The sequence below is a fragment of the Talpa occidentalis genome, unplaced genomic scaffold, assembly GCF_014898055.3.
Source record: "Talpa occidentalis isolate TD23 unplaced genomic scaffold, MPIMG_talOcc4v2.1 talOcc4.12, whole genome shotgun sequence".
NCBI lineage: Eukaryota > Metazoa > Chordata > Mammalia > Eulipotyphla > Talpidae > Talpa > Talpa occidentalis.
This window is the reverse complement of record NW_023601212.1, coordinates 48,379,608-48,402,992: the sequence shown is the minus strand read 5'-3', so window position 1 is coordinate 48,402,992 and position 23,385 is coordinate 48,379,608. Positions and strand designations below refer to the sequence as shown.

General features: G+C 40.2%; 1 protein-coding gene across 2 annotated transcripts in view; it reads left to right on the top strand.

Moving 5' to 3' along the window:
* LOC119241164 (olfactory receptor 7A10-like) overlaps window positions 1-4,425 on the top strand; it is a 31,144-nt gene extending 26,719 nt beyond the window's left edge. For both annotated transcript variants that reach the window (XM_054693399.1, XM_037506269.2), the window contains exon 2: window positions 3,083-4,425. In XM_054693399.1, coding sequence (XP_054549374.1) covers window positions 3,083-4,052 — 970 coding nt within the window. In that variant the 3' untranslated portion in view covers window positions 4,053-4,425. The remainder of the gene's footprint in view (window positions 1-3,082) is intronic.
* Window positions 4,426-23,385: the final 18,960 nt, after the last annotated feature.

The window sequence follows — 23,385 nt, the reverse complement described above, 5'->3', positions numbered from 1 at the left end:
CTTGGTTATAGTCCCTGTACAATTCCCACCCCCATTATTTTGACTCTAAGCCCTCCTACCCTCTTCCCCCCAAACCCCCAGTGTGTCTCTGGTTTATAGTTGCTTGTTGATTTTGATTTTACTTTGTTATAATTAGTCTTTTTCCTCGTCCCTTATTTAGGTTTTTTAAATTCCTGATATGAGTGAGACCATCCGGTATTTTTCTTTTTCTTTCTGGTTTATTTCGCTGAGCGTGATCCCTTCCACCTCCGTCCATGTTGCTGCAAATTGCATGAGTTTATCTTTTTCTGATTGCTGAGTAATGCTCCATTGTACTTCAGAATAATTTTATTGTAAGTTTGACTGTATTTGTGGTTCATCGTTTGTTTTCTCTGTTGTTACTGTCTTTGCAAGACCTTAACCTTTGCATTGTGGAGTCAGAGTGTTTTCCTTGCTGCTTTCATTGCATTCATTCAAACTAGGTTTGGAGCTGTTTGCAACAACTTTGCAGTTTCTCATTCAATTCTTTCAATGTATGTATTGATGTATTTGGGTGGAATTGTCAGTGCTTGTATTTTTTGTGAGGGTAAATCTAACAGTCAATCAGGCTGGCTTTTTCCATTGCCTTTTCTTAATTTTTTCTTACAGGAATGGTTGAGCTGTCACTGTAATATCATAAATACCATGAAATTATAACTTAGCTAGTGCTGCTCAATCATTTAAAAAACTTCTTTTAGCAAACTCTTATCATTTGCAGCAACATGAATGGAAGAGATTATGCATTGTAAGACAGAGGAAAAAGACAAATACCAGACAAAATCCACTTATATGTGAATGCAGAGAAACAAAACAAATGGCTGAATAAAACCAAACCTTTAACAAACCCTAGAATTCTACTGTAGAACCGAGGCTACCAGAGGGGGAGGGGAGAAACAAAATGGAAAGGAGCTCAGTGGATTATGCTGGATGCCTCAGGTGTTTGGTGGTGGGTGTGGTGTGTTAGCAACACCTGCAGGGGGAGAGCAATACCTCTAGATACAAACATTGTAAACCAATATTACCTCAATTAAAAACATTTTAAGAAAGAAAAAGAGAAAAAAGAAAACCCTTCTTTTGTATGTTTTACTTACCAGCTTTGGCAATTCAATTTTGAATCAGTGACCATCTTGATGGCATTAAACTATTAATTTTTTATTAGAATAATATTTCATTGTAGCACTGTACAAGTTTCAGGTGTGTGTCTTTAAAACTCAACATGTGAAAATTCTACATTAAGTTGACAACTAAAAATCCATCTCCCCTTCATCAATCTTTTGTCCCAATTTCCCCAGCACTCCCTTTTCCCCTCTGGTACCCACTAATAGGTCTTTTTATTTTTTTTTAAGATTTATTTATTTATTTATACAAGCACTGGGTAGAGTCAGAAGCACAGGAGGGTGAGCGAATTCACCAGAGCCAGAGCTGGGAGCAGAACAGGCAGAAGGACCCAAGCACACTGCTGAGGGGAGCAGCGGGTGGCAGGAGAGGTCTGCGTGCCATGTGGGACCCTCCTCCGGTGGCCGGGGAGCAGCCAGGGATCGAACCAGCGGGCAGCTTCGCAACCCAGCGCTCAACCACTGTGCCACCAGGGCAGGCCCCACTAATAGGTTTTTAATCTAAAAGTTCACTTTTTTACTTTACCTCATTTGTTTGTTTTCTCCAGTTACACAGATGAGTGAGACCATGTGATGTTTGTCTTTATCTGCCTGACTTCTGCTTTAGATTTCAATCTACTTTGCTTTATATGCTTGTTTGAAACCACTATTCTTTTTTTTTAATTTTTTTTAATAATAAATTCTATTTTTATATTCCCCATACAATTGCAACCCCCCTATTCTGACCCCAATCCCTCCCCTCCCGCCCCTCACCCCCCAAAAAGTGTCTCTGGTTCATAGTTTTTTGTTGATTTTAATATTTTCTTTCTTATAGTTATTCATTTTCCTGGTCCCTTATTTAAGTTTTCTAGATTCCTGCTATGAGTGAGACCATCCGGTATTTTTCTTTTCTTTTTGGCTTATTTCGCTGAGCATGATCCCTTCCAGTGCCATCCATGTTGCTGCAAATTGCATGTGTTTATCTTTTTTGAATGCTGAGTAATATTCCATGGTATATATGTACCACATCTTCTTGATCCAGTCATCTATTTTTGGGCATATGGGCTGTTTCCAAAGCTTAGCTATTGTAAATAGTGCTGCTATAAACATAGGGGTGCAGGTGCTCTTTGGAATTGATGTGAAACCACTGTTCTTAACATAATTTCACTCTTATTGACATTCTTTATTCCATAAGTTCTTAAGCTCTATGAAAATTTCTCCTTATCAGGACAAGGGTACCAGAACTCACACGCTCCAAACTGTAAACCTTAAAAACAGACACAAGTGGGTAAAATTACTGGTGAAAATGAGGAAGAGATTCATTTTCATTCACGGAATTCCCTGGAAACACTACTAAAATGCAGGGAACAGCAGATGGTAGAGGGTGTCTGCTCTTGAAGCCTGAGGAGCAGCAGGGAGCCCCTTCTTCCCTCTACTACTCTGACACCATCTCTTATCATCTCCCTCTTGCTTGTTCACTCAGCTTGAAGCACTGACTTCCTTTTGTGCCTTAAATATCGCAAACAGGGCCTCCCTGGTGGTGCAAGGGGTTAAGATGCAACCTATGAGGCTGTCACAGCCCCTGCAGCACTAGTTCAATCCCCGGCCAGGGAGGTGACCCATATGGCACAGCAGACCTCTCCTGTCTCTCCCACTGCCCCCCTCAGCAGTGTGTTTCAGTCAGTCTGCCTGTTCTGCTCCCCACTCTGTCTCTGGTGAATCCTCTCAATGCCTACCCCCACACTTTTGGCCTATACCCCAGCTCTTGTAGCATAAATAAGTTTTTTTTTTAAGTTAAAAAAAAATCACAAACAGTGTCTTCCTCAAGAATTCTACTCTGTGTTCCCAATAAAATCATATTGGTATTTATTTCTTCACTAGAAAAATATACAGTAAAATAGTACAAAAATATACTTCAAAGTGAGTAATTACAATTTGTGAAAAATAAATCATTATTTTTTCTTTCCTAGTCATCTCCTGGCCCACATGGAAGCAAGGAATGACACTCACAGTTCAGAATTTATTCTTCTGGGGTTATCAAAGGAACCAGAAATGCAGCCCCTCATTTTTTGGCTTTTCCTCTCCATGTACCTCATCACTGTGTTGGGGAACCTGCTCATCATCCTGGCCTTCAGATCAGACTCCCGCCTCCACACCCCCATGTACTTCTTCCTCTCCAACCTGTCCTTTGTGGACATCTGTTTCACCTCCACCACCATCCCCAAGATGCTGGTCAACATCCAGACACAGAGCAAAGCCATAAACTTTGAAGGCTGCATCACCCAGATGTATTTTTTCATACTCTTTACAGGGCTGGATGACTTCCTGCTGACCGTAATGGCCTATGACCGCTTTGTGGCCATCTGCCACCCGCTGCACTACACGGTCATCATGAACCCCCGGCTCTGTGGGCTGCTGGTCCTACTGTCCTGGAGCATTGGTGTCTTGAATCCCTTAATACAAAGCCTAATGGTGTTGCGACTGTCTTTCTGTTCAAACATGGAAATCCCCCATTTTTTCTGTGAACTCAATCAGGTTCTTCAGTGTTCCTGTTCTGACACCTTTCTTAATGACTTGGTGTTATATGTGGTAACAGTGTTCCTGGTTGGGGGACCCCTCACTGGGATCCTTTACTCTTACTCTAAAATAGTTTCTTCCATACGTAGAATCTCTTCAGCTCAGGGGAAGCATAAAGCATTTTCCACCTGTGCCTCTCACCTCTCAGTTGTCTCCTTATTTTATGGCACTGTCTTCGGAGTGTACATTAGCTCTGCCATTCCCCACAACCCACACTCAAGTGCAATAGCATCAGTGATGTACACCGTGGTCACACCCATGCTGAACCCCTTCATCTACAGTCTGAGGAACAGAGACATAAAGGGGGCTCTGAAAAAAATGTTTGGAGTGGCTGCTATATTACAAAAATTGTCTAGGGGCTGAAGAAAATGCCTGTGATCGCGGGGCTGAAAATTTTGGAACCAAAAATTGCTATTGTGTCATCACACCAGAGGAACTGAACTTGTTCTTTTGATTTATATCCGGAAATTCCATTTCATTGACCTCTAGCCAATAAAATTCCCTATACAAATATTCAACTCACATTAGTATGCTTTCTACTCTGATACATACTCAGTCTCTCCAATATTATTTCCAAAATGTTTTTGCAAAACTTGTTTCAGAAATATGTGCCTCCCTTGTGGTGCAGGGTTAAAGACAGTGTTATCAAGATATTACCAACATGGGCCTCCCCGGTGGCGCAGCGGTTGAGCGCTGAGTTGCGAAGCTGCCAACGGCCTCTGTGGCACCAGTTCGATCCCCGGCTGCTCCCCGGCCACTGGAGGGGGGTCCCACATGGTGCGCAGACCTCTCCTGCCGCCCCCTGCTCCCCTCAACAGTGTACTTTGGTGCTTCTACCTGCTCTGCTTCCCGCTCTGGCTCTGGTGAATTCTCCCACCCTCCCGCACTTCTGACTGTACCCAGTGCATGTATAAACAAAACAAACAAACAAATAAATAAATAAAAACATGCCTCTATTAAAAAAAAAAAAAAAAGATGTTACCAACCACTGCAGCACGAGTTCAGTTCTGGACAGGCTGGGGAGCTGGCCCACATGGCGCAGCAGACCTCTCCTGTCTCACCCACTTCGCCCTCAGCAGTGTATTTCAATAGATCTGCCTGCCCTGGTCCCCACTCTGTCTCTGGTGAATCCTCTTAGCCCCTACTCTTCGGGCCTACACCCCAATTTTTGTATATATAAATAAAATTTTAAAAAAGAAATAATCAGTAATTCCAATTTTTTAGTGGGGAACTATGTATAGCTTAAGAATAATTTCTTCTCAAATAACATATATCATCCCAAATATTTTTCTTATTTTTCCTGAAGAATTGTCATGAGTTGTGTTTCACATATGAAAAAAAACTGTAATGGCAACGAAACCCATTTATATAGTTTTACTATAAGGGAAAATTGGAACCCACATTTGCACATTTGCTCTGGCATTCTTTTCTGTTTAAGCACCTTAACTCACCTCACTGATAATGTAGACTTAAATATGCTGGTGTGTTCTATGTCTGACCTCCTGCTTTTATTAGTTTGATGTGCACAATGCCTACCGTAATCACTGACACAAACCAATTTTAAAATACATCTTCCAGTAGAGCCTACATAGGAAATCAAATTTCAATAAACAGATTTATCTATTATGGTCTTGAGCTAGGAAAAAAGTTTTGAAGGTGATGAGACAATTTTAAATCACACATTTGATTACTGTGCAACAAAATTCCTTTTCATGCTGTCCACTGAAGTATAGAGGACTGGAGACAATGTGTGGTAGGGTGTGTACCCATTGGAATAAATGCTTGGGGTATTTATATTCCTTATTGAATCATGTTCTTTTTCTTGCTTGAAAAATTCCAGTGTTACGAGGTGAGGGGAGGGGGAGGGACAGGGATAGGAAGAACAAGAGTCAAAATAAGGGGGGGTGCAATTGTATGGGGAATATAACCAAAATGAAAATACATACATTGTGCACAGATGAAAAATGTTGTAAGAATTATATAAAATAAAATATTTTAAAAAATGGAAAAAAAATTCCAGTGTTGCCGACAATTATACCTCACCTACTTCTCTAAAGGAATTACTTCCCTTTTTCTAAATATTGTCATAACCACTACAATGGCTGGGAAAAGGACAATTTCAAGGTCATCTGCATATACTTTGTGTTCAGAAAGTTCTTCTATCTTAATAATCAAAAGATGTTCCTCTTACTCAAAATTGCTTTGGCTATTCAATCTTCTGTGGTTTCATTACAATGTAGGATTAAATGATCTATTTCTGGGGAAATCCACTGGAATTTTCACAGAGACAGCACTGAATCTATAGACTGCTTTAAGTAATATGGCCACATAAGCAACATCAATACCTTCATTCCATGAGTACAGAATAACTATCCATTTATTATGTCTTTTCATTTTCTTTCATCAGAGTCTCACATTATCCATATACAGCTCTTTCACTTGCTTGGTTAAATTTTTTCATAGGTTTTCTACTCTTTTTGATACCATTGTAAGTGGAACTGTTTTCCTAATTTTTCTGACAGTTTGGTTTTAGTATTTTGAAATGCAACTAATTTTGTATATTGATTTTATATCCTGGGACTTTATTGAGTTAGTTCATTACTTTTTTTTTTTAAGATTTAATTATTTATGCATACAAGGCTGGGCTCAGGCCAGAGGTGTGGAGGGTAAGAGGATGCAACAGAGACAGAGAGGGGAACAGAACAGGCAGACCTACTGAAATACACTGCTGAGGGGACCAGAAGGCACAATAGGAGATGTCTGCTATACCAGAGGCATTGCTCCCTGGCAAACCAGGGATCGAATTCATGCTGCGGAGGCTGCAAATAGCTTCACAGTGCTGTGCTTAACCCCCTGTGCAACAGGGAGGCCCCTAGTTCATTACTTCTGACATTTTTTTCTGATCATTAAATAACATGTCATCTGAAAATAAAGTTTTAATTCTTCCTTTCTGATGTGGATATCTTTTGTTTTTTTTTTGAACTGAGTGAATCTCTAAGGCTTCCAAGCCTATGTCAAATGAAAGTGGTGAGAGTGCACAGCCTCATATTGTTCCTTATGTAAGAGAAAAGGTTTATAGGTTTTCTTCTATAAATGTGATGTTAGCTGTAGAAGAAATGAAGAAAACCATCCCTTGTATAATTTTAACAAAAAAATATCAATACTTGGGAATAAACCAAACAAAAGAGGTATAGGACCTATACAAAGAAAATTATAAAACTTGGTAAAAGAAATAGAAGAGGACAAAAAAAAAGGAAAGCATCCCCTGCTCATGAATTGGAAGAATTAATGTTATCAAAATGGCCATACTCCAAAAAGGAATTTAATTTACAGATTCAATGCTATTCTAATAAAAATCTCAATGACACTCCTCAAAGATATAGAACAAATGCTGATGAAATTCATATGGAGCCACAAGGAAACTTGAATAGACTAAGTTTGCAGCCTTAAAAAAAGGAGAATGTAGGTATCACACTCCCAGATGTCAAACTATATTACAAACACATAATATTAAAACAGTATGGTACTGAAACAAAAACAAACACACAGACCAATGGAATCAAATAGAAAGCCCAGAAATAAAACCACACATATATGGACAACTAACCTTTGACAAAGGAGCAAGGAATATATAATGGAGCAAGGACAGTTTGTTCAATAAATGGTGCTGGGAAAACTGGACCACTACATGCAAAAGAACGAAACTAGACTACTACCTGACACTGTGCACAAAAATCAACTCAAACTGGATAAAAGAACTGAACATAAAACCTGAAACTATAAAATATATAGAAGAAAACATAGGTAAAACACGACAAGACTTACATCTCAGTGACATCTTTACAGACTCATCACCCAAAGCAAAGAAAGTCAAGGAAAAGGTAAACAGCTGAGATTATGTCAAACTAAAAATCTTCTGTACAGCAAGAGACATTAACCAAAAAAAAAAAAAAAAGGCATCCCAGTGATTGGTGAAAATTTTTGCACCGCATACAACTGATAAGGGATTGATCACAAAGATATACAAAGAATTCACATGACTCAACAATAACAAAGTAAACAATTCAGTAAAAAAATTAGGCATAAGATTTAACAGACACTTCTTCAAAGAGGAAATGCAAATGGTCGACAGGCTATGAAAAAATATACAATATCCTTCATAATCAGGGAAATGCAAATCAAAACCACAATGAGATACCCTTACACAGTTAAGAATGGCACATATCAAAAATCTAGCAACAAAAAATGTTGATGAGGATATGCTGAAAAAGGAACTCTCCTACACTGCTGTGGGAATGCAAACTGGTCCAACCACTATGGAAAGCTGTCTGGAAGTTCCTCAGACTACTAAAAATGGAGCTCCACATGACCCAGCAATTCTACTCATAGGGATCTTCGCAAGGGATACAAAAAAATTGATGAAAAGGATCCCTTCACTCCGATATTTATTGCAGCACTATTTATAATAGGTAAGACTTGGAAACAACCCAAATGCCCCAAAATAGATGATTGGATCTACAAGTGGTATATACACATCAACATGTGGTTCATATACACAATGGAATACTATTCAGCAATCAAAAAGATAAAATCATGCCATTCACAGCAACATGGATGGAGCTTGAAGGGATTATGCTCAGTGAAATAAGTCAGAAAGAAAAAGAAAAATAATGGATGGTTTCACTTATAAAAGGAATATGGGGGAACCAAATAAGGGGGGAAATTATAGCAATGAAAAGAAATAACAAAACATAACAAAAATAAGCAGAAAACTATAAATTAGAGACACTCTGTGGGTAAGGGGAGGTGAGGGATCAAAATGAAGGTAGAAAATTGCAAGGGACTGTGGTGATGGTGTACAGGTAAATTGGTCATGGCAATTTTATGGGGACTACACCTGAGAAAAGAAAGCAAACACTGTAAAAAAAAATGAACAAAGATGTAAAATATATATAATATATGATGTGAAAGATATAATGATGTAAATATCTATATTATATATAATATACATAATGATGTAAAATATATAAATGTAAATTATTTTTAAAAATACTGAGTTTGAGAAAATGTTCATATATTTTATCACCATTCATTTGCCCAGTATTTTTATATTTCCAAGTACTCTGTGTCCATTTTTGCAACTACTGGAATTTCAGGTGATTTGTACATATCATTGTTTCTCAATTGATTTTGGAGGCTCTTTTAGGCCATAAAAATGTTTAAAATTTACTGAAACATCTATATTCTTAGTTCTGAGTTTCTGCTTCATTTGAGGTGATTCTGCCAATCCATAGATTTTATATGTAGTTTTCTAGGTCTTCATCTGAAATGTAAATCACTCTGACACTTTGATCATGATCCCTCTGATTTTATGTCAGATATTTGAGGAAGAGGAACAACTTCATTTCTGTGGGTTTGATAGTCATTTGTATCAGCTTTCATTCAATGATTTAACCTTTCCAAATAAATTGATGCCAAACTTGAAGTATAGTAAATGCTGTTATATACTGAGAGCTGATTCATTTAACAAATAATAACTTAGCATCTGCTACATGCCAGAAAACTCTGGCCACATTACATATTGTATTATTTTATGTATAAGCCTTAGTCAATTAATTCCTTCATGTTGATATCATTCAATAATTTCTTTTTACTCTTGTTTCAATTAGGTTTAGTGTTCCATTCAATTTGCACAGTTCTTTTGAAACCACATGATATAACATAAGTTCATTCTCCCTGTTATGTTTTCATCATTAAAATTTCATAAGATAGTGAGGGCTCTGCAAACAAACGTGAGCAGCCAGTTCTGGGAAAGTGTGCGCCTGCCTGCAAGGCTGATGGAGGATGGAGGCCTGCATCCCCCTTCCAGAACTGAGTAAAGGCAGAGGGAGAGCTCCACAAGCAATGCTTTGCAGCTAGTATCAAGAAAGGGCAAGATGGCCTGCAAAGCTCTGGGGGAGGCGGGGGCAGTGATCCTGAACACCCTTCAGAAACTTACTAAAGGCAGAGGGAGGGCTCCGCAAACAAAGGTGGGCAGCCAGTCCCAGGGAAGTGCCTTCAGGTTCACAGGGCTGTTGAGGAACTTGGCCTCTGAGGATCCCTTCTGGAAGTGAGTAAAGGCAGAGGGAGGTCCCAGCAAACAAAGGTGAGCAGTGAGATCCAGGACAGTGCTCTCTGGCCTGCACATGGCTGTGGAGGTCAGCAACCCCCAAGCACCTGTGCACCCCATCCAGAATTGCAAGTAAATCCAGGAAGTTAGAGGCAGGGCCCAGGCCCCATGGGAAGCGCAACCACTTGGGAGAGTGCCTTTTGGCCCACACAGTGTTAGAGTATGCATGAACTCCCACACCCATGCACAGGCCACGCCCCCGGCATTGTAGGTTAAGATATGCATGTAGGGGAAGAGACCAGCAGCATACAGACTCAGTCATCCTCTGAGACAGCGCCCATCAACCCAAGAACAGCATCACAGTCCTTGCAAAGGCTGTTGTGACAACACCAGATTTGGCCCAGCCACCAGTCTGTGAAGTCCCAGTAGGAGAACCCTGAAGAGATGACCACAAATACCAGTGGTACAGAGGCCTAGCACATAGAACAAATTGGAAAATAAACAAAAGGGAGAAGGAAAAATACAAATAGCCAAGCAAGGCCTCTGGGAAAGGACACACCACAAAAAGAAAATCAGAATAAATGAGAGACGGATCGGCAGGGAAACGCTGTGAGTAAGTGTTCCCATTAAAAAAAAAAAAAAAAAAAGTTAACGGGATGAAATATGGCAAGTCCCCGTGAGAACTAGGACACAGAAGATACATAGACGACTCTGGCAAACTGCCCGAAAAGGAAAGTTGCCATAAAAGAGGACAAGAAGAGTGGAAATCTCAGAACCCTGCTACCATCCCCGACCCACAAAGCTGGCACACTCCAACCAAAAGAAAGGAGGGGGAAAAAAATGAAAGAACAAACTACAGAGCAAGCAGGACAGTGAGTGGAAAGGAACTATTGCAGGCACCACACCCTGTGAACAGGAAATGTAGAGAACCCCAGAGGGGAGCAAATGGCTTCTGGCACCATTAGAAGAAAAACAAGGACTCCTCAGAGAGACCTACAAATAGCCCAAGGCCAGCCTGTAAGCTTGTGCTGAGAAGTGCACCTCTTGAAAAGCACAAGCAGATCACAGCTGCAAGGTCTCTGAGTTTGCAACCTAGGTTCCTGGGAAGAGGAGCTAGAACCATCACTGAGGTGATTGATCTTCACTGAGTAATCTAACACTAGGCAGCGCTGACTCGCCATATTTAAGACAGGGGAGTTCACGTCTGGACCTCACCAAATCTGTGTGGAACTGAGCAAAGGCTGTCCCCACAGTGAGAGGTGGGCTGAAACCGCACCCCCCCCACACCCAAATGACCCTGCCACCCGCACAAGCCAGGCCCCAGGACTGCAGCCAGTTGGTGCCCAGAGGGGGATCCAGCCACCTCTTGGGCAGACCAAGGATGCAGGGGACTGCTCCCCAATGTTCAACATTTCAAGACAGGGAGCTAGGTATCCGGATCTCACCAAAACTGTGTGGAACTGAGAAAAGGCCCTCACCACAGTCAGAGCCTCTGACAACCCAGAAGGAGCTCACCAAAGAGATGCTGGCCAGTACAGTGACAAAGTGTCCCAACGCATAGGACAAATCAGAAAACAAGCAACAGGGAGAAGACAAACTACAAGCAACCAAGCAAGTCCTCAGGAAAGGACATGCCACAAAAAGAAAATCAAGCACCAGACAGCACAACAGTGACTTGGAAGAACTTCTGAGCCTTCCCAATAGAGAATTTAAAATAGCCATGATTAAAAAACTGAAAGAAGTCAAAAATGACGTGGGAAAAATGATCAACGATCAGAAGAATGAAATCGAGTCCCTAAAGAGGGAAGTGAAAGAAATGCAAGAGAGCAAAGGATTAATGGAGGAGCTGAAGAACTCTGGGAAAGGCAGTGAGAGCAGAATAGATGAAATGGAAGAACAAATAGGTACTCTCGAAAACACGGAAATGAAAGAACCAAAACAGAAAAGGAAAGAGAAATACTAAGGAAAAAGAATGAAGAAAGACTTCAGGAACTATCTGACTCCATGAGGAAAGGAAATATAAGAGTTATAGGAATCCCAGAAGGAGAGGAGAGAGACATAAGAACAGAGAAAATATTCAAGGAGATAATCGAAGAGAATTTCCCAACCATGAAGAAGGAGCTGAAAATAAACATACAAGAAGCAAGAAGAACACTAAACTTCCATGATGAAAGGAAAAATACAGCAAGATACATAATAGTAAAACTCCCAAGAATCCAAGACAAGGAAAAAATAATGAAACTGACAAGAGGGAAGAAACAGATAATATACAAAGGAAAACCAATCAGGCTGACATCAGACTTCACCAAAGAAACACTACAGGAAAGGAGAGAGTGGAGGGGCATAGGCAACAAACTCCAAGACAACAAATGCCAACCAAGAATACTTTATCCCACAAAGCTGTCCCTCCTCTATGAAGAAAGAATAAGACCTTTCTAGAGAAACAGAAACTCCAGAATGTCATTACCACTAAACCCCCACTCCAAAAAATACTTCAAAGAGTTAAAGCCATAACCAACAGAGAGACAAATAAGGACAAAACAAAACTAAAAATAAAACCACAGAAAAGACAAACAAAATGGCAAATAAGGATTCTAATGTATCAATATTAACTCTAAATGTAAATGGACTAAACTCCTCAATAAAAAGATACAAAGTTGCAGGTTGGATTAAAAAACAAATCTAACCTTTTGCTATCTCCAGGAAAAACATTTAACTACAAAAGACAAAAATAGACTGAAAGTAAAAGGATGGAAAACAATCCTACAAGCAAATGGACCAAAAAGAAGGCAGAAACAGCTATACTTATATCAGATAAAACAGATTTCAAACTCAAAAAGGTAAAGAGACCCAGAGAGTCACTACATTATGATCAAGAAGACAATACTTCAAGAAGACATAACACTCATTAACATATACTCACCAAATGAAAGAACACCAAAATATATCAGACAATTATTATCATCTCTGAAAACAGACATCAGAGAAAACACATATGTGGTTGACTTCAACACACCACTATCAACAATCGATAGATCAACAAGACAAAAAAATAAGTAAGGACACTAAAGCTCTAAATAAGGATCCAGACCTCTTGGGCTTAACAGACATCTATAGAACACTATACCCAAAAAAATCTGAGTACACATTTTTCTCAAGTGCACAAGGATCATTCTCCAGGATCAATCACATACTGGGACACAAGACAAACAGCAACAGATACACTAAGATTGAAATCATACCAACCATCTTCTCTGACCATGAAAGCATCAAACTAGAAATAAACCATAAAAAGAAGGCAAGGAACCCTCTTACCTCATGGAGATTGAAACCCACACTACTGGAATACCACTGGACTAACGAGGAAATCAAAGAAGAAATTAAAAAATACTTTGAGTTGAACAACAAGGAGGACACCAATTTCCTAATTGTATGGGCTGCAGCAAAAGCAGTAATAAGAGGAAAATATATATCAATACAGGCTCACATCAAGAAACAAGAAAGAACTCAAAGAAACAATCTAATCTCACATTTCAAAGAACTAGAAAAAGAACCTAAAACCAAAACCCAAAACCAGTACAAGAAAGGAAATAATAAAAATCAAAGCTGAAATAAATGAAATAGAAACTAAAAAAAAATCCAAAGGATCAATGAAACCAAAAGCTGGTTCTTTGAAGAAGTAAGTAAAACAAACAAACCCCTGCCAGACTCACAAAGGAAAAACAGGACAAAGCACAAATAAATAGGATCACAAATGAAAGAGGAAAAGTCACAGCAGACACAGAAGAAACAAAAGAATAATCAGAAACTACTATGAACAGTTATATGCAAACAAGTTCAACAATCTAGAAGAGATAGACAAATTCCTACAACTTTACAATCATCCAAAGCTAGATTAAAAAGAAATAGAACAGCTAAACAGACCAATTACAAGCTTTGAAATTGAAACAATAAGCAAAACCCTCCCCAAAAACAAAAGCCCAGGACCAGATGGATTTACAAATGAATTCTACCAAATGTTCAGAAATAAACCAGTGCCTATTCTTCAAATAACTGAGAAGTAAAGGATAATACCAAACACATTCTATGAAGCCAACATTGCACTAATACCAAAACTGAACATGGACAACACAAATAAAGATAACTACAGGCCAATCTCTCCAATGAACACTGATGCAAAAATCCTCAATAAAATTTTAGCTAACAGAATCCAACAATGTATCCATAAGATAATTTACCACAACCAAGTAGGATTTATTCCAGGGACACAAGGATGGTTCAATATCCAAAAATCAATCAATGTAATCCAACACATCAATGAAAAGAAATATAAAAACCATAGGATCATATCAATAGATGCTAAGAAATCTTTCAACAAAGTAAAACACCCATTTATAATAAAGGCCCTTGAAATTTTTGGGATACAAGGAACATACCTCAACATCATAAAGGCCATAAATGACAAACCTATAGCCAATATCATTCTCATGGTGAAAAGTTGAAAGCATTTCCATTCAGATCTGGAACAAGACAAGGATATTATGATAATATACACAGAGAACCCAAAAAAACTCCACAGAAAAACTAAGCAATCAGTTTAGTAAAGTAGCAGGATACAAAATCAACACAAAAAATCAGTAGCCACAGGATCAACATGGTGGCAAGGAAACACTGCAAGTAAGACTTCCCATTAAAAAAAAAAGTGAATAGGGAGGAAAAGCGGCAGGTCCCTGCCAGAACTGGATCACAGAAGATAAACGGGAAACTCTGGCAAACTTCCCAGTGAAGAAAGTTGCCATAAAAGAGGACTAGAAGGGAGGAAAGCTCAGAATCCTGCTACCCTCCCCCACCCACAAAGTCCCCACTCTTCCACCAACAGAAAGGAGGAAAAAAAAACCTAAAAAAAAAAAAAAACTGAAACAACCAACAAGAACAAACTACGCATCAAGCAAGACTGTGAGTGAAAAGGAACAATTTCAGGCACCACACCCTGTGAACTGGAACTGTGGAGAACTGTGGAGGAATTCCCACAGAGGTGAGCGAACAGCTCCAGGTGCCATTAGAGAAAAACAAAAACTCCAGATTCCTAGGAGACCTACAAATAGCCCAAGGCCAGCTGGTAAGCTTGTAAGGAAAAGCTGCACAGTTGAAAAGCATAAGCGGATCAAGGATCGCGGATCTCAGCTGCCCAGATCCCCACGCCTATGACCTAAGCTTGCAGGGAGACCGCTGGAGCTCTCATTGAGGTGAATGTCTCTCACTGAGTAATCAGAAACCAGGCGCCCGGAAACAGAAGTGGGGTGCAAAAGGCACCGTTTCTGCGGACACTGAACTGGGCTACAGCCCACATCCTGGATCTGAGGGCTTTGGAACTGAGACCCAGGCCACCAAATTCGGGGCACGGGATCCCCACAATGGTGGGGCACAGGACAGACACAGCACCACCACACCATTGAGGCGCTCCACACCACTCCCACTCTGTTTTCCCGGACCCACTGGGAAAAAACAGTTCTGGAGGGACACTAGGAAAGATCTCTGGCGCCACCTAGTGACTAGGAAAAAAATCACCAACATCCTGATGGAAACCAGGGATTCCCAAAACACCCTCAGGCTCTGAGAGAGTGTGGACCACACAAATGGGGTTAAGGAGGGAAATAAGAATGGAGCAACCCCATCCTGGAGCTGAGAGCTGGCGCAGGATCCTCCCTCCGGGGCATGGGCCGCGAATAGCAGCAGGCACTGCACAGGGTGACAGCCAGCATTTTGGATCTGATAGCCCTGGAACTGAGACCTAGAGTGCAGAATTCAGGGCTCAGGAACCATACAGCTGTGAGCACAGCACCCAGTGAACATGGGGCAAAACAGCACCCAGCTTGAGTAAGAGCCCCTGTGTTGAAGTGCTCCCCTCCATACCCTCTCCTTTACCACTGGGAAAAAGCACAGGTCAGCAAGTACAGGTCCCTGGTGCCACCTTGTGACCAGAACAAAATCACCAACTAGCTGATTCCCTGTTGGAACTGAGTAAATACAGAGGGAGGGAACTGTAAGGGACAGTGCCCAGCAACACAGCATCAACACCCTGGTGGAGTTTTGGCCTACCAGTGCTGGTCTCAGTCTGGTAAACAGTTTCCAACACCCCTAAAGGAGCACTCCAAAGAGATGCCCACAAACACCAGTGGCACAACGTCCCAGTGCATAGAACTAATTAGAAAGCAAACAACAGGGAGAAGTAAAAATATAAATAACCAAGCAAGCCAGCAGCAGGACACCCCACAAAAAGAAATACAGGCACCAGAGCTCAACAATGACATGGAAGAACTACTCAGCCTATCAGATACAGAATTAATGAACATCATGATTAAAAAGCAGAAAGAAAACAAAAAGGAAAAAAATCATTTCAGACAAAGGCCCTTGAAATTCTCGGGATACAAGGAACATACCTCAACATCGTAAAGGCCATATATGACAAGCCCACAGCCAATATCATCCCTGATGCTGAAAAGCTGGAAACATTCCCATTAAGATCTGGAACAAGACAAGGATGTCCACTCTCACCACTGCTTCTCAAAATTATACTGGAAGTCCTAGCCAGAGCAATAAGACAAGAGAAAGATATACAGGGAATCCAATTAGGCAAGGAAGAAGTCAAACTATCACTATTCACAGATGATATGAAAATATACATAGAGAAATCCAAAAACTCCACAGAAAACTAATTAGTTTAGTAAAGTGGCAGGATACAAAATCAACACACAATAATCAGTAGCCTTCCTATACACAAACAATAAATCTCAAGAAGAAAAAATCAAGAAAACCACTCCTTTTTTTTTTTTTTAAAATCTTAAATTTTATTTTTATATTCCCCCATACAATTGCAAACGCCCCATTCTGACCCCAATCCTTCCCCTCCCGCCCCCCACCCCCCAAAAAGTGTCTCTGGTTCATAGTTTTTTGTTGATTTTGATTTTCACTTTCTTATAGTTATTCATTTTCCTGGTCCCTTATTTAAGTTTTCTAGATTCCTGCTATGAGTGAGACCATCCGGTATTTTTCTTTTTCTTTTTGGCTTATTTCGCTGAGCATGATCCCTTCCAGCGCCATCCATGTTGCTGCAAATTGCATGTGTTTATCTTTTTTGAATGCTGAGTAATATTCCATGGTATATATGTACCATATCTTCTTGATCCAGTCATCTACTTTTGGGCATTTGGGTTGTTTCCAAAGCTTAGCTATTGTAAACAGTGCTGCTATAAACATAGGGGTGCAGGTGCTCTTTGGAATTGATGTTTCTGTGTCCTTTGGGTAAATACCTAGGAGTGGAATTGCTGGATCATATGGAAGCTCTATGTTTAGTAGGTCCAGAAATCTCCACACAGCTCTCCATAGTGGTTGGACCAGTTTGCACTCCCACCAACAGTGCAGAAGAGTTCCTTTTTCTCCACATCCTCGCCAACATTTGTTGTTGCTAGTTTTTTTAATATGTGCCATTCTCACTGGTGTGAGATGGTATCTCATGGCAGTTTTGATTTGCATTTCCCTGATTGCAAGTGATGTTGAACATTTTTTCATATGTCTGTTGGCCATTTGCATTTCCTCTTCAGAGAAGTTTCTTTTTAGCTCTTCTGCCCATTTTTTGACTGGATTATTTTCTTTGTTGTTGCTGAGTCTCATCAGCTCTTTGCAGATTTTTGTGATCAGTCCTTTATCATTAGTGTTGGGTGCAAAAATGTTCTCCCAGTTGGTGAGATTTCTCTTTGTTTTTGTTATTGTCTCTTTTGCTGTGCAGAAGCTCTTTAATTTGATGTAGTCCCAGCTGTTTATCTTTGCCTTCACTATCACTGCTTTGGGTGATGTGTCTGTAAAGATGTCTTTGATGTGCAAATCCCGTAGTGTTTCGCCTATATTTCCTTCTATGTATTTTATGGTTTCAGGTCTTATGTCTAGTTCTTTAATCCATTTTGAGTTGATTTTTGTGTATGGTGTGAGGTAGTGGTCAAGCTTCATTCTTTTGCATGTAGCGACCCAGTTTTCCCAGCACCATTTATTGAACAAACTTTCTTTGCTCCAATGCATAGTCTTTGCTCCTTTGTCAAAGATTAGTTGACCATAAATCTGTGGGTTTATTTCTGGATTTTCTATTCGATTCCATTGGTCTGTATGTCTGTTCTTGTTCCAATACCATGCAGTTTTGATGATTATGGCTTTGTTGTATAGCCTGAAATCTGGGAGTGTGATGCCTCCATTTCCTTCTTTTTTTTTCAGTAGAGCTTTGGCTATTCGGGGTTTTTGGTGATTCCATATGAATTTCATCAATAATTGTTCTATTTCTTTGAAGAATGCCATTGAGATTTTGATTGGAATAGCATTGAATCTGTATATCGCTTTTGGTAGGATGGCCATTTTAATAATGTTTATTCTTCCAATCCATGAGCAGGGGATGTCTTTCCATTTCTTTGTGTCTTCTTCTATTTCTTTTAACAGTGTTTTATAGTTTTCTTTGTATAGGTCCTTTACCTCTTTTGTTAGATTTATTCCCAAATATTTGATTTTTTTTGTTTCAATAATAAAAGGGGTGTTTTTTTGATTTCTTCTTCTTCAGATTTATTGTTTGTGTATAGGAAGGCTACTGACTTTTGCGTGTTGATTTTGTATCCTGCCACTTTACTGAACTGACTGATGAGTTGAATTAGTTTTTCTGTGGAGATTTTGGGGTTCTCTATGTATATTATCATATCATCTGCAAATAGTGATAGTTTGACTTCTTCTTTTCCTATTTGGATTCCTTGTATGTCTTTCTCTTGTCTTATTGCTCTGGCTAGGACTTCCAGTATTATATTGAAAAGCAGTGGTGAGAGTGGACATCCTTGTCTTGTTCCAGATCTTAATGGAATTGCTTTCAGCTTTTCACCATTGAGAATGATACTGGCTGTTGGCTTGTCATAGATGGCCTTTATGATGTTGAGGTATGTTCCTTGTATCCCAAGAATTTCAAGGGCTTTTATCATGAATGGGTGTTGCACTTTGTCGAAAGCTTTCTCAGCATCTATTGATATTATCATATGGTTTTTATATTTCTTTTTGTTGATGTGTTGGATAACGTTGATTGATTTTCGGATGTTAAACCATCCTTGTGCCCCTGGAATGAATCCAACTTGGTCGTGGTGAATTATCTTATGGATACATTGTTGGATTCTGATAGCTAAAATTTTATTGAGGATTTTTGCATCAGTGTTCATTAGGGAGATTGGCCTATACTTTTCCTTTTTTGTGTTGTCCTTATTCGGTTTTGGTATTAGTGTAATATTGGCTTCATAGAACGTGTTTGGTATTGTCCCTTCCTTCTCAATTTTTTGGAAGAGTTTGTGAAGGATAGGCACTAATTCGTCTCTGAATGTTTGGTAGAATTCATTTGTAAATCCATCAGGTCCTGGGCTTTTGTTTTGGGGGAGGTTTTTGATTACCATTTCAATTTCGCTGCTTGTAATTGGTCTGTTTAGGTGTTCTATTTCTTCTTTATCTAGCTTTGGGTGATTGTAGAGTTGTAGGAATTTGTCCATCTCCTCTAGATTGTTGAACTTGTTTCCATATAACTGTTCATAGTAGTTACTGATTATTCTTTTGATTTCTGCTGTGTCCGTTGTGATTCTCCTCTTTCATTTATGATCCTGTGTATTTGTGCTTTCTCCCTTTTTTCCTTTGTGAGCCTGGCTAGGGGTTTGTCTATTTTATTGATTTTTTCAAAGAACCAGCTCTTGTTTCATTGATCTTTTGGATTGTTTTTTTAGTTTCAATTTCATTTATTTCTGCTTTGGTTTTTATTATTTCTTTTCTTCTACTGGATTTGGGGTTTTTTGTTGTTCTTTTTCTAGATCTTTGAGCTTCGAGATTAGGTTGTTTCTTTGAGTTCTTTCTTGTTTTTTGATGTGAGCTTCTATTGCCATATATTTTCCTCTTATTACTGCTTTTGCTGCATCCCATACATTTAGGATATTGGTGTCCTCCTTGTCATTCAATTCAAAGAATTTTTTAATTTCTTCTTTGATCTCCTCATTAGTCCAGTGGTCTTCCAGTAGTGTGGCTTTTAATCTCCATGAGGTAGGATAGTTCCTTGCCTTCTTTTTATGATTTATTTCTAGTTTGATGCCTTCGTGGTCAGAAAAGATGGTTGGTATGATTTCAATCTTGGTGTATCTGTTGATGTTTGTCTTGTGCCCCAGTATGTGATCGATCCTGGAGAATGATCCATGTGCGCTTGAGAAAAATGTGTACTCTGTTTTTTTTGGGTTTAGTGTTCTATAGATGTCTGTTAAGCCCAAATGCTCTAGGTCCTTATTTAGAGCTTTAGTTTCTTTACTTATTTTTTGTCTTGTTGATCTATCCATTGTTGATAGTGTGTATTGAAGTCTCCCACTACGTATGTGTTTTCTCTGATGTCTGTTTTCAGAGAGGACAACAGTTGTCTGATATATTTTGGTGCTCTTTCGTTTGGTGAGTATATGTTAATGAGTGTTATTTCTTCTTGAAGTATTGTCCCCTTAATCATAATGTAGTGACCATTGGGGTCTCTTTTTATTTTTTTGAGTTTGAAGTCTGTTTTATCTGATATAAGTATAGCTGTTCCTGCTTTCTTTTTTGGCCCATTTGCTTGTAGGATTGTTTTCCATCCTTTGATTTGAGCCTATTTTTATCTTTTGTAGCTAAATGTGTTTCCTGGAGACAGCAAAAGGTTGGGTTTTGTTTCTTAATCCAGGCTGCAACTCTGTGTCTTTTTATTGAAGAGTTTAGTCCATTTACATTTAGAGTTAATATTGATATGTTAGCATCTGTATTTGCCATTATGTTTGTCTTTCCTTTGATTTTATTTATTCTTTTAATAACTTTTTTTTTTTTTGGTCTTCTTTCGTTGTTATTCGTCCCTCTGAGGTTCTGGCTTTAGGATTCCTTGTAGTATTTTTTGGAGTGGGGGTTTATTCGTAATGAAATTCCAGAGTTTCTCTTTGTCTGGGAAGGTCCATATTCTTTCTTCATGGAGGAAAGAGAGCTTTGCGGGATAGAGTATTCTTGGTTGGCATCTGTTTTCTTGGAGTCTGTTGACTATGTCCCTCCACTCTCTCCTTGCCCGTAGTGTTTCTTCAGAGAAGTCTGATGTCAGCCTGATTGGTTTTCCTTTGAATGTTATCTGTTTCTTCCCTCTTGTCAGCTTCATTATTTTTTCCTTGTCCTGGCTTCTTGGGAGCTTTACTATTATGTGTCTTGCTGTGTTTTTCCTTTCGTCATGGAAGTTTGGTGTTCTTCTTCCTTCTTGTATATCAATTTTCAGCTCCTTCTTCGCATTTGGGAAGTTCTCTTCAATTATCTCCTGGAATATTTTCTCTGTTCCTACATCTCTCTCCTCTCCTTCTGGAATTCCTATAACTCTTATATTTCCTTTCCTCATGGAGTCAGATAGTTCTCGAAGTCTTTCTTCATTCTTTTTCCTTCGTACTTCTCTTTCCTTTTCTGTTTTGGTTCTTTTTATTTCTGTGTCTTCAAGAGTACTTATTCGTTCTTCCATTTCATCTATTCTGCTTTCCTTGCTTTTCCCGGAGTTCTTTAGTTCCTCCATTAATTCTTTGATCTCCTGCATTTCTTTTACTTCCCTCTTTAGGGACTCAATTTCATTCTTCTGACCATTGTTTTCCCTCTTTAGGGACTCAATTTCCTTCTTCTGATCTATCACTTTTTTAATCATGGCAATTTTAAATTCTCTTTCTGGAAGGCTCAGAAGTTCTTCCAAGTTGCTGTCGTTGCAGTCTGGGGAGTGGTTTTCTTTTTGTGGTGTGCTTCTTTCCTGAGGAGTTGTTAGGTTGCGTGTGGTTCTTCTACTCCCTACTGTCTGTTTTCTAATTTGTCATATGCGTTGGGACACTGTGATGCTCGGACTGACTGGCATCTTGGGTGAACTTCTCCGCTCCCCTCTGGCTCTTCCAGGAGCCATCTCTGCCTTCTGGGGGAGCTTTCTGCTGGTTTTAGGCAGTTTTTACTGAAGAAATGTCCCTGTTCTCAAATGGCGAAGCGGGATGCAGTCCCTGCGCCTCCGGTTTCAGGCACACTCTTCTGCGCCCCCGGTCTGCCCCGGACGTGGGTGCCTGCTCCCTCTGTGGGCTCAGACTGCTGGTCGGAAGGGGCCTGGCGTGGAATAACTTCCCGGCTGGCCACTGCAGAAGCCTTCTGCCCTTTTCAAGCAGTCTTAAGAAATTTCCTGTTCTATGGGGTGTTAGTGACTTTTTTTTCCTGGTCACTAGGTGGCGCCAGAGATCTCTCCTATTGTCCTTGGGGGGCTGTTTTTCGTCCCCCCCACCCCGTGGGACAGGGAACAGAGCGGGAATGGTAGGGTACACCTCAACAGCTTTGGGGTGCTGTGTCTGCCTTGTGCCCCACCGTCGTGGAGAACCCACGCCCCGAATTTTCGTGCCCCGGGTCTCAGTTCAAAGCCCTCAGTTCCAGGACGTGTGCTGTAGCCCAGTTCTGTGGCGCAGGAATGGCGCCTTTTGCACAGCTCCCGTGCCCGGGTGCCTGGTTCCTGCTCACTCAGGGAGGGACCTTCACCTCAGTGAGGACCTCCGCGCGTCTCCCCGCAAGCCTAGGTCGTCTCCCCGCAAGCCTAGGTCGCAGGCGCGGGTACCTGGGCAGCCGCGATTCCGGTCTGCACTTGCTTTTCAAGCTCCCCGAGCGCGCCACGTTTCCGCGCAAGCTTACCGGCAGCCCGGGCTGTGTGCGCGTCTCCCGGGGTCTTTGTTCTTCTCTAATGGCGCCCAGAGCCGTTTGCTCACCGCGGCGAATCCTGCAGGGTTCGCCTCAGCTCCCGTTCACGGGGTGTGGTGGCTGCAATAGTTCCTTTCCACTCACGGTCCCGCTTGCTGCGTAGTTTGTTCTTGTTGGTTGTTTTGGTTTGTTGTTTTTCTCCCTCTCTGCCGGTCGGAGAGTCTCCTTTTATTATTGATACAAAAAAAATCTAATACTTGGGAACAAACTTAACAAAAGAAAGGACCTATCTAAAGAAAACTACAAAACACTTCTAAAAGAAATAGAAGAAGACACAAAGAAATGAAAAGACATCCCCTGCTCATTGATTGGAAGAATTAACATCATCAAAATGGCCATCCTACCAAAAGCAATCTACAGATTTAATGCTATTCCAACAAAAATTTCAATGTCATTATTCAAAGAATTAGAAAAAATATTGATGAAATTCATATGGAGCCACCAAAAACCCTGAATAACCAAAACCCTCCTGAAAAAAAAAAAGGAGGGAATGTGGGCACTCCCAGATTCAAACTATACTACAAAGACATAATCATCAAAACTGCATGGTATTAGAACAAGAACAGACACATGGACCAATGGAACCAAATAGAAAACCCAGAAATAAACCCACAGATTTATGGTCAACTAATCTTTGAAAAAGGAGCAAAGAATATGCACTGGAGCAAAGAAAGTTTGTTCAGTAAATGGTGCTGAGAAAACTGGGTCGCTACATGCAAAAGAATGAAGCTTGACTACTACCCCACACCATAACAATAACCAACTCAAAATGGATTAATGAAC